Raw genomic sequence first — 15252 nt, 5'->3', positions numbered from 1 at the left:
AATGGAGGGGAAAGAAAAAAAAAAAAAAGGAATAAATTGAAAAGCTTGTATTTAGTTTGTAGACTGATATTAATTGTAAAATAATACTGTGGGAAAAAAAAAAATGTTATCTTTCTATTATATTGTATCATATCAAAAAAAATGTAATTTATAAATTTATATATGTCCGATCACGGATTGATCAGTATTCTGTGTAGTGTAGCAACCCGATGTATTTGGGCAGCATGATTGAATAAATTTCTTTCTTTCTCTCCCTCTAATAAATAAATAAATTATATTGAAGATAGTACAGTAAATTGATCATTAAGATCTATTTCATTAAAACAGTGCTCACTAAATGTTTTTATTACTTTATAAACAAAATTCATGAAAAATTGTTATTTGTTAAAATTGAACGAGTATTTTTAACTACTTTGAATTTTAAAATTGGAAAATTAAATGGTAATCTCTATTTTTATAAATTCATTATATTATGCTCATGAATATGCTATATAAATTTATTAAAATGTGTTGTACAATATAATTATGCCTCAGCAAAATGATATTTCTAGAAAATAGTGCAGATAAAATAAACACAGATGTTATATGTTGTTTCAGTTGTTGAATAATAAAATTTGATGACTGATATCATTATTTTCCAATAAATTAAAAATATTTTGACTTCATTATTTTTTTTTTTCCATTGATTATTCTGAGAGTGACAAACATTACAATCTTCTTCTTTTTATTTAAAATATAGTGTAAAAGAAAACAATTGATAAAGAAAGATAATTGAAATTTATCATGTATTTAAAATTAACTCTTTATAAACAAATTTTTAAAAAGTGAATCAGCATAAGGTACTGGCTTATTTTTTCTTTTAGGTTTATTCAGTGTTAATTTTTAAAAAAATTAATAAATTTTGATAATTTAGAAATGAAACATTCACTTTTTTTCGACATTTTTTCTGACCATATTCAAAACAAATTCAAACGTTCATTAAAATAATGATATGCTACCTCAGTAATAATAAATAAAACAAATATACTACAATAAACTACATGTAATACTTATTTTGAATAAGTGATTCTTTGACACCAAAATTTAAGTAACGTACTAAACAAAATTTACACAACACAAAAACTCAAAACATAAGTAGAATAAACACACGAATAGAAAATCACTTCATGCAACTTTTTTATTAACAAAGAGTATAACTAATGGGAAATAATAATGGAGAATGGGCAGTAAAAGTATTGACACAATCAGGTCCTTCAAATATTTACAACCTGAATAATTAAAAAAACAATCATGGTCCATCTTTTATTGAAAATACAAATCAAAAATTTTACTATATTAATTTATTTATGTTACAATAATTACTAATTAATACATTTTGCAAATTACCAACAGAATAAGAGTAATAAATAAAGATGAACAATATTTATTTATTTGGATGTAAGTTAAATTTACATAGGTAAAGCATTTAATTACTTATTACTCATTATTGGCTTAGCTTAATTCAAACATCTCTGTCAGTTATGAATCAATAAACCCACCCAGAAATATTAAAAGAATATTTGCATAATGGAGTTTTATTATTATCAAATTTAAAATTTCATAACATATATTTTACTAATATGATTAAAGTGTTTACTTAATAATAATGAAAAAAAAAACTGTTAAATATGGTTTATTAAATAATTATAGTTACATTTTTTACTTACAAATACTCAATCAAGAAAAAAACAAACTAGTTTTTAGTGTATTTTGTAACTATTAATATTTTTTACATAGCCAAATAAAGAAAGAAAGGAAACTCTTGATTACCTGGTTGTTACTTAATTTCACTAAGACAGTAAAATTATTTACTTAGTGGAAACAAAAAAAATAATAACTGACCCCCTCCTTCCAGTAGACGAAAATGTTCTACAAAATTAATGTAGTTCTAAATCAATCAATTAAACCAATAGTATGTCTTTGGCCACGAATTTGGGGTTTCTTAATCACTGTGCTACACTTTGGTCAGTCCCTGGGAGATTTACCCCTCAAACAGGGGGAACAAAACGGCCATTTACCATTATCAGGAATCATCACAAAAACAAATTATATGAAATAAAACATTTTTACTCCAGAAACTTTCTCGGAACACTAATTAGGTAATTAAAAAAATAATAATCACTTTCATACCTATTTTTCTTGGAATAATTAAACCTGGATTCAACTACTTTTTTTATTTTTTATCATTCTACATTTTTACACCATAGAGGACCCGTTTGGAAGGTTTCTGCACAGCAACAATGTTTTTTAATAATGATATTTTTTAAAATATCTCAGTTAAGGGTTTTTATTTTTCCTTTTTTAGAATATGTCCCATTTTGTTTGTAATTTTCATTAGCGTTAATCAGTAAATATTCTACTTCACTATCAAACAAGGATTTCTTCTAAACGCGTCCATCCCTTCAATTTACATATGTAATAATTTTATTATATTCTCAATCATATAATAACTTTCAAAATTAGTTGTTTTCTGTTTTAGTGTTACCAATTGATTAATATTTACAATTATTTTAACAGAGACACGGGCAATTTGAAGTTCATAAAAGGACATAAGATAATACTAACATGTGAATAAGTTTCACAATAATAAAAGAAATATACAAAATATCATATACGCCTAATTATGTTTTCAATTTGTCCCACTTAATCCACGTAAATTAACTCTTTCTAGATTCGTTCATTATCTAATCCAAGAACTTCGCAAGCCCATGCAAGAAAGAAAGAGAAAACTCAAGACCGGCTGAGTCAATTTAACAAAAGCAGAGATTTACGCGGCAGCCAATGATGCGATGACAGTGCTGTTCAGCGAGCCGCTAAACAACAAACTATTTATAAACACTCACTTATGCGTCACAATCTACCTCCTTGTCCCTTCAAAGGTCGGTGTTTTTATTTTAGGACGCCTCCATTAGACGAAGGAGAAAAAAAAAAACAACTTCCGGAAGGACAAACTTGTCTAACGGCTTCCTGTCAACTCTAGTTTGGAGGTCACATCGTTTGATTTTAACGTGAAATGTAAGAACAGAATTTCGCATTACTTAAACGTATAATATAATAATAACAAGGTATTATAAACTTCAATACAATCCCCAGTAAAAGAAAAACTCAAGGCTCAAAAGAACTATTCAAGGAAGCATTGTTTCTAGACTAAAGGCAAAACAAGCAGGTGATGTGATCAGCATCTAAACTTGATCTGATTTCTCCCAAAACCAAAAGAAGAAACAGACATTAATTTTTTAGAATTTTGATGAGTCCCAGGATATACCGAGCTCAGAATTGACAGACAGCTGATATAACAAAAAATAAATAGTCTGTCAAAACCGAACTCGAATCTGGGTCTTACAGCCCTGATATTTCTAATATATAAGAGCAATGAGTTTAATCCGCCACAAGGTTGTTGTTGATAGCAATTTAGAAATTACTGCGTAAAACCAATAAAATAAACATAGCAATGTAAAATAAACTTTTAGCTTGATACTTAATTTTTTTGAGAAATAAATGACACTTTGAATTTTTGAAACTCTAGATTTTTTATTAAACCACTTAACAAATAAAAATGTTAATAGGACGATAGCAGAAATATCAAAAACACGCATAGTATTTAATAAGGCGAAGCTGCAACTAAGCAGGTGACGACCACGGGCCCCACGGAACCGGAAAGGAAGAATGCACACTAATTACATCGTGTTTCACAACTGCAGAGGTCAATTCAAATACGTGTAAATCAAAAACTAAGTGATTAAAAAAAAATTATTAAATAAAAATAATGTTTTGGTCGATGTGGATAATAATTATAGAAATTACCTTATAATCCAATTTTCTGAACACACTAGAAATGCCGTTTCTAGCTGAAATTCTATTTCTGTTTGTATTTTACCAACAGAAGCCTGAATACATTAATGAAGCAGAATGACTATTGATATCAGCTAATTAATAAGTATATATCACGACGAATATCACTTTGTAAATTAGAGTTACAGAACAATGCTTGACGTTAAAAACCATTAACTTCCACTAAATGCAGCGAAATTACCATACAATTGGCCACTTCTCGTTTCTCCATCAGAAGAATGTATAGTTATTGTTAAGCGCTTTTTACTTAGAGGAATTATGTACCGATGAATGAACAATAAACCTAGGTTCCAGTATGAAATAATACTCATAGTTCAGTTGAAACAAATCTTTGATAAACATAAGTGATTAAGATCCCATTAAAATTGTATTTAAAAAATCAAAGATAAAAATAAAAACGTTAAACCTAGAGCAGTTAAATGTAAAAAAGGAAACAACTAGGTATTTTCAGTTAATTCAATTTATCAACAGATATTTGGCATATTGCTCAAAAATATGTCCAAAACAATTTTAACTATATATGAATTAGGTAACCAGATCCCAAACTTTTTTTGTCGCACCACTCTGTTTCGGCAACAAAAAATTTCGCTGCACCCTTGTTGAGCTAAAAAAAAATTTAATTATTGGGGCACAATTATCCTTAGAGCGAATGAATAAGTAGGAAAAGAAGGGAAAAAAAACAGTGCAGAGTAAATTCTGAGATGCATCGTATATTTGCTATTTCAATATTACTTTTTTCTTTTCTTTTTGTAATATGTTGAGGTATGTGGTATTTGCTAGCAGCACCCCTGGCATTCCCTTGGGGCACCCACTAGGTGAACCGCTGAACTAGGTGATCTCGGTTGCAACTGAAACATGATTTTCGCGGGTAGTCAAAATAAAAAAGATTAATCATATATTTACGGTTAAGAAGAACCTTTAATTATGGCTCAAATTAATAATTTATTAAAAATAAAAAACATGTTAGATCCTTTAATTGAATTGTGGTCCACGCGCGCAGGCACACATACACCAACAACAAACCAGAAAATTAATACTTACTGAAAGAAATTTGGGCCTATCACAAATATTTAGAGAGAAAAAAAGCTCACATTACCAAACTCTAAATCTTTCAGGCAAAATCATTAAGGAAAATTACAAAAGCTCCGTGGTATGCCAACAACATAATTTTACATACTGACCTTCACATGCCAACTGTTGACGAGTACATACGGACCAACTACAAATGATACCATGAAAAATTAAACGGGCATCTTAACACTCTCATTGATGACCAAAATCAAGCCAGATAGCGCCGGTATAAGACTGATGAAGAGCTGGACGAGGAATCTCTTCGCCTCATAATTCAATTTTATACTACGCCTGGAATAGGTGCCACTGCTTACTGCTGTCCCTCAGGTCTCTTAAAGTAATATATCAGATTCACTTGTATTGATCTTAATTGACAGGACATGAAGATAAAAATAATAACAATAAATCTATGGCTACACACAGTTTTCGATAGCTACCCAGGATCAAGATGTTGGAATCAAGGCATACAGGATGCAGATTCTAGAAGAGATATACATAAATATCGTCTTTGCTCTAGGACACATACAACTATTCAGCCTGCGATGAATGGGTTCGAGACACTGGCAGGAATAGACAATCTGATAAGGCATAATAATTAGACCAAAATGTACCACCAAAATTTGCAGAAACTTAGGACTACTGGTCAATGACCAGGTCGCTCACAATCGAAGTAACACCAGAAAAACTTTTGGAAAATTTCGCCATAAAAGTTTATTGGGATGAACAAATTATCACTGACCACAGATTATTGCATAACCGCTTGAACATTTTGGTTATTCACAGATGAAATAAAATGGCAAGAGGCATTGATATAGCAATCCGAACGATACCAATCTATTGACAAGCAAAGAAAAAATTAGATTATACCAGGAGCTTATCTTTGAATTCAAATTCTCACACCGCCTCGAGAAAGTGAATTTCACACGGATTAATTTTGAACTTGGGAACCTAAAATTAGCATAAAAGGCAGTTCTGCTCGACATCTGCAGAATTTTACAGACATTTTTAAATAAGTAAAATTGACTACACTCCCTTGATTTTTTCCTAGATGTAGACATTATATTCCTCAAATTTGGGAGAAATAATAAAAATGTTTTTAGTGATCTCCGGATAATACTTTATCTTACATACGATCACAAATCTTTGCTAATGCTGCTCCGATTTAGATTATTTTAGTTTTATATTATAGAGATTTTCACTTTATTTTAAATAAGTTGCTAAACGTTTTCAATGGATGTAAGTTTTGAGTCATTCGAAAACTTTTTTTTTTCAAAATGTTTTAATTTTTTTTTTTAACCACTTATTTGTTGAAACTCAACCTTATTGCACATCCAAAGTAAAGGAGGGACAGCAAATAATAACTTTTTCAACTTCATATGATAATTTGAAATACACAGAGAAATAAGTCACTGAGTGAGGAAGGAATTACAAGCATATATATACAGCCTGCTTTTATTTAAGATTTTTTTTTTTCATTCAATATCTCGAGGCACGGCTGAATACTCTCTTATACTCGTAGAACATTATGGTATGAATGCTATGTTTTGGGTGATAACAATACGCAGTAGACACTCACACAAAAATAATAACATTGGGGAAGTCTTGTGGGAATGAAGAGGAGGGAGACTAGGTATAATATTCGACATCTTTAAACATACAATATTTAAGTAACTAAATAATAAAATCTAATTCCTTGTTGTCAATATATTCATCATACCACAAAGTAGAAAATAGTATAATTAGTAGAATATTAGAAAAAATGACCAAGAACAAAAGGAGGGTGAAGGGCACTTGAAAGTTGTGTATCATTCTCGAGTAAGGAGAAGACAAGAACATGGATAAGGTAACTGGATGACAAAAGCAAAAGCCGGCAATGAGTCAGTGATGTGTGACTCATGGAGAGTACGGCGGGCCCATGTATTCGCTCATGCAACTCAGGGCACGTCCGACATACCTTCACTTCTACATATTTACGATGAGTCCTACCTCTTCTGGCTCATGTTAACATTCTCACCGAGTTTTCTTCAAAAATAATCCTGACCCGAAGGTACAGGATACCAGTCTCATTTAAATAAAACTTATCACAGGTTTGTTAACTCAATTAAATTCTCAACCACTAGCAAATATTTTTTGGGTTCCGAAGGAAATACCAATTTTACCAGTCACACCATATATTAACATAATCTAGAAATATGGTTTCGAAGGTAGAATACATAAAAAAGGAACGACGGTTTTCTTTAAGTATACATGATCAATTACGAAATTTTTTACATTTCTGAATAATAAAATGGAAAAACAAAGCACCTAAGGTACGAGGTTTTCGATTGGATATGATGAATTTGCAATCCAACTTAATCACAGGTTCCTAGATGTTTACCCTTGTTGGCTTAAAAACATTTGGCGGCACTCTTGTTGAACTAAAAAAGCCCACGGCACCATGGGCTACGAAAATTTTGCTCCTTTGTCGAGCTATAAATAAATAACGGCACGATTATCCTTACAAGATAAGAAAAACAGTGCAAAGGAAATGTTGGAATGCACTGCATATTTGAAATTTCATATATTTTTTATGTATTAATTTTTTTTTTGGAAAGTTTTAAAAAAGTGGCATTTGTTTGAGGCGACACTCCGTTTAGGAACCTGTTAAAACTATATTTATATATGTGGAAGAGGTAGAAAAAAATATTTTATCAAATATAAACATTGCTGTGGCAAATCGCAACTGAGATCCGCCCTCTCAGCTTTCAGTACACCTGCCATAACTAACTTACCCTGTAATACTATTACTCTTAGTGTACTTAGTTAAGCCGGCAAACTTTCGCACAACCTCACTTTGCAAAGTTACTAAGAATGAATGGATTATAAATTTCAACAGTTTCCTATTGAGACAGTAAACTCGAAAATTGTACACGGAATCACACTTAAAAGTGAAGTTTATGTTCTTCTAGATTTGAATTACAATCAGTTCTTTATAGTATTCATGATTTTTACAAATGTAACGTAGAATTACAAAATCATTCAATTCTATTTTCCAAGTTTTGTTATTATTTTTTTTCATTCCTATTACTGGTTTTGAACTAGATTGTTACACCTTAGTGGGAAAAGGATTTCTTGCAAAATCAGTTTATTCGCACGCAATTCAATAGCTTTTAGAAGAAATCCTTTCAAACATTGTTGCACGATAAATAAAAAAAAAAAAAAATTGGAAAACGGACCCGCCTGGTTTTGGATTGTAAGCCTCAAATATACGATTGAACAGGAGCAAGGTAAACATTAAAATAAGCAAACATTTTCCAATACAAAGAAGCCCTTGATTTCGAGGATACCCGGCGCCGAAGGGCGTTCCGCCCCCTCTGCAAAGCCGTATTGCGGGATTTTCAGGATACCGGGTCTTTCACTTATCAAAGACGTCCCATTATTTAGAACAGTGGCACAAAATATCGTTGCTATAAGTACCTGTATTTATTTCATAATCTTAATATGATATAGGTGAAAATAAAAATGTGGATTAAAAAAAGTAAATATAAATAATAAAAGTAACTAACATACTAACAGAAGGTATCGTCAGTTTGACGACAAAAAGAGACATCATTTCGTCCTATATCACTACTATCATTCCATAAACGGTGACGGTATCATGGCATTAAGTTTGTTATGCATGTGAAGACAGTACTACCCACCATCAAATAATTTCTTTGCGGAAGAATGGCTACTTTTCAAAAATGGGGGTATAGATAAAGTTTTATTTGTTTTGTTTTTTAAACAATTCTGGTCCCTTAGTGTAACTCTCAAAATAAAGTAAAATATAGTTAATCTTGAATGTTTAATACTATGCTTGTAGATATTTTAATTCTGATTTTATTTTTATTTTCTATTTGTGTGTGAGTGTAAATTATATTACTGATTATGTTACGAATATGCTCAGTTATCACTATTACTGCACAAGACTGTGGCAGATTAAAATAGTTACACTAAATAAAATTACGGAATAAGAAAAAAAACAAATTTTTAGCTTGGTCTCTTCTTCACTGCTGTTGTTGCCTCTTTGAGGTCTGCCGAGGCATTACTTCACTTTCTATAATTTTACGTTTCTTTATGTAGTTCCAATCTCACATTCCTTTTAAAGAGCAAGTAAGCTCTGAACATTTTTCGGAGAATCCGAGCACAAAAAGGAAAAGAAGTTTAATGAAGTAGATGAGAGAAATCTGTTTACTCAGCTTAAGAGGGAAAACACAGATGTCAACCATTATAATTTAAACATCCATAAAATAACGATAGAGCTGAAAACAATAGATTTTATCTGTAATAATTAAATCTTGAAAGTTATAATAAAATCACTTCTTAACATGACAAATTACATAAGAATTTAATAAATTAAAATAGCAACTGTATAAAAGAAACTCCTGGCATTTTACACACGTGTTTATTATATAATATATAACTGACAGTAATTTAACCAATAAGATTTTTTTTAAAATAATTTATTTATTGATATTTACAACTGTATACACATATATACAACAAGTAAATTTGCTGTAGGTGACATAGTGACATGATAAAAACATGTGGAGAATCTACCCACTGATAGAACTCCAATAACATTTCTAGAGGAGAAGATCTCGAGGCCATCTTCTTTTCAGACGCCTAGGAGGATTATTAGGTTATGAAGGAGAAGCCAGGTTAGAAACAAGTGGATTTAGGTGGTTGAGAAGTTTATTATGGAAGGAACGGTATCTGGTTCTGGCCAAATCGGCAACATATGGAATATTGAGGTCCTGATGGATGACTTGATTTGTGACAAAGTAAGGAGCATTAAGGATTTTACGAAGGATTTTGGACTGTAAGGATTGGATTCTGGAGGAATTTGATGGTTTAGTGTAGCCCCAAAGCTCAACTCCGTATGTCCAGATAGGCCTTATAATAGTCATGTAGATCAGTCTTTTGTAATGGATTGGCAATTTAGACCGTTTGTCTAGTAAATGTTGCAATAGTCGGAATCTACGAGCAGTTTCTTGTCTTTTTAGTCTTGTGTGAGGATTCCATAACCAATAAGATTATTTTTAAAAATAAAAGTTAGTAGAGTACCTGCTAGGCGAATACGTTGGTGCAATGGTCCCAGAGTTCCCGATTCAAAACATTTCGGTTTGATTCCCACCTGCTTCTGTCAAAATTTATTTTATAGTGGTTCTGAGAAATGGCATTTGACATCCCCACCCTAGTGCTGATTATGATTCCGGAGGAAGAATTGAGAAAAATAAAGGAGGGGGGGGGAGTAATAATTCCTTTCTAAGATACGACGATAAGAGGACCATAAAGGAGACTGCTTTTGAGGTTTATGTGGCCCTCTCAATATACTTAAAACCGGATCTGTCCTATTTAGAAGAAACGAACCTTTTATATAAAACTACTAGTGATTTTTCTTTTAGTGTCACGCCTAAAATGTATCTAAATTAAAATGATTCAGTTGGTCAATGAATTTAAGTTTTAATTAATTCAGGAAGACCTATTATAATTAACTAGATCCCTTCTAGATGGCTTCTTTGTAACTTGATCTCAAAGCAAAAAGGAGTAAGTCAGTATGGTGCGCTCTTTGACAAAAAAGTAACAAAGACCTTACTAGAAGAAGTAATAGTACCTTTTTTTACTTTTTATAAAAGGAAAGCTGTTCTTGATAAAAATGATACACCTTAAAGTAGAAGAACCAATATGTATTTACACTTTCTGTTTTTCCCTTCAGCAATTTCTACACTTCAATCGAAAGCTATATAATACAATAAAAAAAAGGGACAGTAAATTAACATAATTAACAATTTAACTAAATGAAAAAAATCTTCCTCTCTTAAATTTTTTAACTAACATTGCTTCACATTTTTCAGAGATGGGGGAAAAATTTATCATACCTTTGACTAAATTAACATAGTTTCAGTTCTCCTGCACATGTAAAACCTTCGCTAAGAATTAAGAATAGATTTCTTGCTATTTTCATTGCTAGAAATCAGGCGCGATTTATGAAAAAAAAAAAAAGTAGTTTTGTTTAATTATGTACTATGCAATATACCTTCTCAGCGGAAACCCTTCCACTATTTAGTACCTCCATAGTGATTTGTTTGCACCAGATTTTGAATATATCGTTTTTTAATACTTAAAATTATTGACCTCAAAGGAGTCAGAAGTGTCCGAAATTTAAACCTCATTTCTTCAGAGAACAAATAAAAGAAGAAGCTGCTAATTCACACAATGTTGATATCAGTGCGTTTTGTTTTGCTTTTTGTCATCAAAAAGTGGGGCAATGTTTATGACCACACAGAGAGAATTTGGACCAGTTGTTAAAATTTATTGTTAACATTCGTATATATTAACATAGCTATCTTAAATGTGTGTGTGCGTGAGTGTGTATATAATCATTCAAGCACCATCAGGGCAGGAAAACATGAAATAAATGCAGTTCTAAGATCAGCGCAACTCACACCAACAGCAAAAAGTACCCACAAATAAGAGAAGAGACGACACATGACTCCAAGACATTACACAGCTGAAGGAAAACCGGAGGAGCATTTGAGAAAACGACAGTCTTCCCTTCTTTTTAGCTGTTAATGTGAGATATGCTGTCTTAAGCATGCATTTAAATAACCCTGTTTTCCACTGTCCTATTTTTCTGAATCAGACAAACGTTGAATATAAAAAAAAAAAATATGTTCTTTACAAGTATTTTTTTTTTAGATATAAGCCTATGTTTAGTATTTTTAAATAATTTTTGTTTTAGTTATATATTAATGACAAGTAATAATTGAAGGGGTTAGTGGATAAAGAGTTACGAGTTATGCTATAATTAGTAAATTTTAAGAAAACGAAGTTCTTTATTTATTTTTATTTTTTTTTTTTGGAGGTTGTTATGTTTTTAAGTTTACACAGCTTCTTCATCTAGGCATCTCAGTTATCAATTGGATGTTGAGGTTTCTATGATCTGTTTTATAAACAATTTTCAAGAAAAAAAATTAATTTTAGGAAACGTAAGTTTTCCAAGTAACTGGTCACATCATGGTTAAAATATGTTTTACATTTAGATTAAATAAAAACTTTGACTTCGAATCTGAACCTCAGATATATATTTTTTAAGTCAAGTATATTATAAAAAAATCAATTCAAAATAACTAAATTAAAAAAACAACAACATATTATTTATATTAGATAGTTGTAATAGTAAAACAGGGAAATTATTTCTTGAGTAATTGTAGTTAAAAGACTAATGCCAATGGTATAGAGGTAATACCATATCAAAATAATATGCAACACAATTAAAAAATAAATAAGTATTCATTATTTTATTCAATATCACTTTACTAGCATAAATGTACATGAGCATGGTCGTATGACTATATGACAAAGGGTACGAGTATAATTCCACAATAATATCAATACACCCCACCTCCTTCCTCCCATTACCTGAAGAACATTCCTGGGAATCCAATATAGGAGAGCCAACAAAAACATGCAACCTTCCCTAATCACCGGGTCCCCTTTGTACCGCCTTCTCTCGGGGATTGAAAAGAAAATGGTATCCTCTAATGTTTCAAGCATTGTATTCCATTCCAGGCTTCCCTACGATCCGGATGAGACGGTTTGAAAATAATATTTTTTGAGATGTTTATGTTATCAATTTACTAGACAATGTAGATTTATGTGCAATGCTTCTGTTACGTTTTTGTAGAGAAATCTACACAGCAATTTCCGCAGTCCCTCAGTCGAACGGTATGTGCAATATTCACAAAAAATATTGGACTGCGGATGCTAGAATTACATAATATTCATTTCTTCGAGATAAAAGTCAAACATTACTGATATTGATGAACAAGGACCATTTCATAACGAAATACAATACTTTTAGTCATCAGAGCTCAGTAGAATCAATGATTAACTGTTACACGATACGATAATATAATTAGCAATGTTATATAGATAATCAACTCTTGGAACAAGTAGCAAGCTTGTCCTACTGAAGGAAGTGAGTCAACATTTAAAGATGTATGGTAACAGGATGCGGTAAGGTTTCATAGATAACAAACCTCACGGATTAGATAGTTAAATAGTTATCTTCACAGGAGGTTAATGTAGGTTAATTCAGGAAATTAGTGTATAACATAAGAGAGATAGAGAAATACTTCATTCATCTATGCTGCCCAAATACATCAGGTTGCTACATCACACAGCATACTGATCAATCCGTAATCGGACATATATAAATTATATATAATTACATGGTCTAATAAAATAGAAAGAAAGCAGTTTTTTTTCCCTACAGTTTCCTTTCACAATCAATATCAGTCTATACACCAAATACAAATATTTCAACTCATTCCTTTTTTTCTTTCCCTTTCATTTCACCATTTCACAATTTTTAATTCACCCGATCAACAAATGCACCCTCCTAGATCCTACCCAGTGACCCGCTAAACAAATTCACTATTAGACGGCTATGTGAGATCAGACCATCAATAATAGTCACAGCAGTAGATCAGTTTACCAAAAAGCAAACAAATAAATACATTTTATGAGAACATAAAAAAAAATTGATCCCTTGGTAAATAAAACTCGAATTTTCTTGAAACAAACTATCATTCATAAAAAAATATTTCTAGAATATTGTAGTCTATGACTGAGCAAACTTTTATTGTCCATTGTCCATTGTCCAAGCCATTAAATTTATTGTACTAGTAAATTTGAATTTCTTAAATTGAACATTTAACAATTTAGCACTAGATATCTATAAAGAAGTTGTTATATTTCTAAATATCTATAAAATTTCTTAAGTTTAACAATACTCTCTGTAATGCTAAAATGGTATCTCAAACATTTAATGTCCAATTTACACCTATAATATGCATGAAACACGCCTTATCTTTGCACAGAACATGAATATTATCGAAATGGTTAGTCGATAATATCTCATTATTGCCGACTGTCCCCGCTCTTCGATTATCTTCAAAGCAGCCAGAACAACCGGATCTAAGCTATCGGACCATACCTTGCGCATCTCAATTAGGAATCGTGAGATGGTTCTTCAGTGAATAAAGTACGATTTCTCATCTTCATCGCCCATTATTTATAGATTGAACTGTTCTGAATAAACGACGATCGTGGAGTTCAAGGGTGGAAACCCGAAGATTCAACAACGTAAGGGTGGGCCTTCCATTACAGGTTATCGTGCTTCGCAAATCACAAATACCTTCGCTCTGAGCCGTAACGGCTTCTCGGTGCCTATCATCAAAAAGAAAAGAAAAAAACCTTGTCAAAATCATATGTAAATATTATGCGATTAATGATTTTCATGCTCCTTAAAGATCAACAAGAAAAATTATAGCCAAATAATATAATTCATTATATCCTATAATAGTGGCGCTTCTGAAAAATATTTTTTTAAAGTTTTTTATTCGACGTTTTCCAGAAATTTTACAGTAGACTACAATTACTCCATGACAAACTTTGAGATAGTCTGTAGGGGAACTCCGGTTAAATAGTAAATCCAGTCTATAGTAATTTCTATGGAATACGAATAAAATCAAAAATGTTTACTTATCACATAATCAATTAAACAAAATCAAAACAAAGCTACGATATCGATGGCTTTAAAATAGATCTAAGTACTTCTCCAATAACTGCAGGAAAATTCAATTAAAGGATCCCTCTTTTAGTAAAATTGTAACTTTTCAATCAATTTTTTGACTGAACAAGTTTAGGTATACAATCTAAATCTGTGCAGTGAAAGAAAATTTGCATTTTTTTTAAAAGAGCCTTTAATTGTATTGTTCTTAAAGTTAATAAAAATGTGATTAGCTCTACTGTGAAAAAAACCATCGATATGGCTACAGGTTAAATGTAGTAAATTAAAAATTTGAAATTAGACCCCTCTTTTTCCATCGAATAGAACGAATTTTTAGTGAGAAGTAATTTTTACAATAGTACGTTTCGTGGACCCATAACTAAAATCATTAATTTCTCCCCTTGGTCATAAATTCCATTGTTATAATGCAGGACGCCACCAACTATTAACAGTAATTATAATACTACGTGTTCAAACAGTCGTTAAATTTTGGCCATATATTTTGGCCAATGTTCTGCACCAACAAACATACATCGGCTAATGTATTCCACACCACACGAGTTCCTTATCTGGTATTCCGAGCATGTCTTTTAAGCTTCACTTTCTATAGTTCTATTCTGACAGTTGGCTTTTGAAAGTAATACATATTCCAGCGAGACTATGGAACAATAAGAGGTGTCGAATAAAATATT

The 15252-nt window shown here is 31.2% G+C and overlaps 1 protein-coding gene across 1 annotated transcript in view; it reads right to left on the bottom strand.

The window, feature by feature from the left end:
• LOC106692216 (phosphatidylinositol-binding clathrin assembly protein unc-11) overlaps positions 1–2073 on the bottom strand; it is a 25569-nt gene extending 23496 nt beyond the window's left edge. Inside the window, exon 1 of the mRNA XM_067048005.1 lies at positions 2058–2073. Coding sequence (XP_066904106.1) covers positions 2058–2073 — 16 coding nt within the window. The remainder of the gene's footprint in view (positions 1–2057) is intronic.
• Positions 2074–15252: the final 13179 nt, after the last annotated feature.

The sequence above is a fragment of the Halyomorpha halys genome, unplaced genomic scaffold (genome assembly GCF_000696795.3).
Source record: "Halyomorpha halys isolate HHAL.00 unplaced genomic scaffold, Hhal_1.1 Scaffold421.1, whole genome shotgun sequence".
NCBI lineage: Eukaryota > Metazoa > Arthropoda > Insecta > Hemiptera > Pentatomidae > Halyomorpha > Halyomorpha halys.
This window is presented reverse-complemented; position numbering and strand designations above follow the sequence as displayed.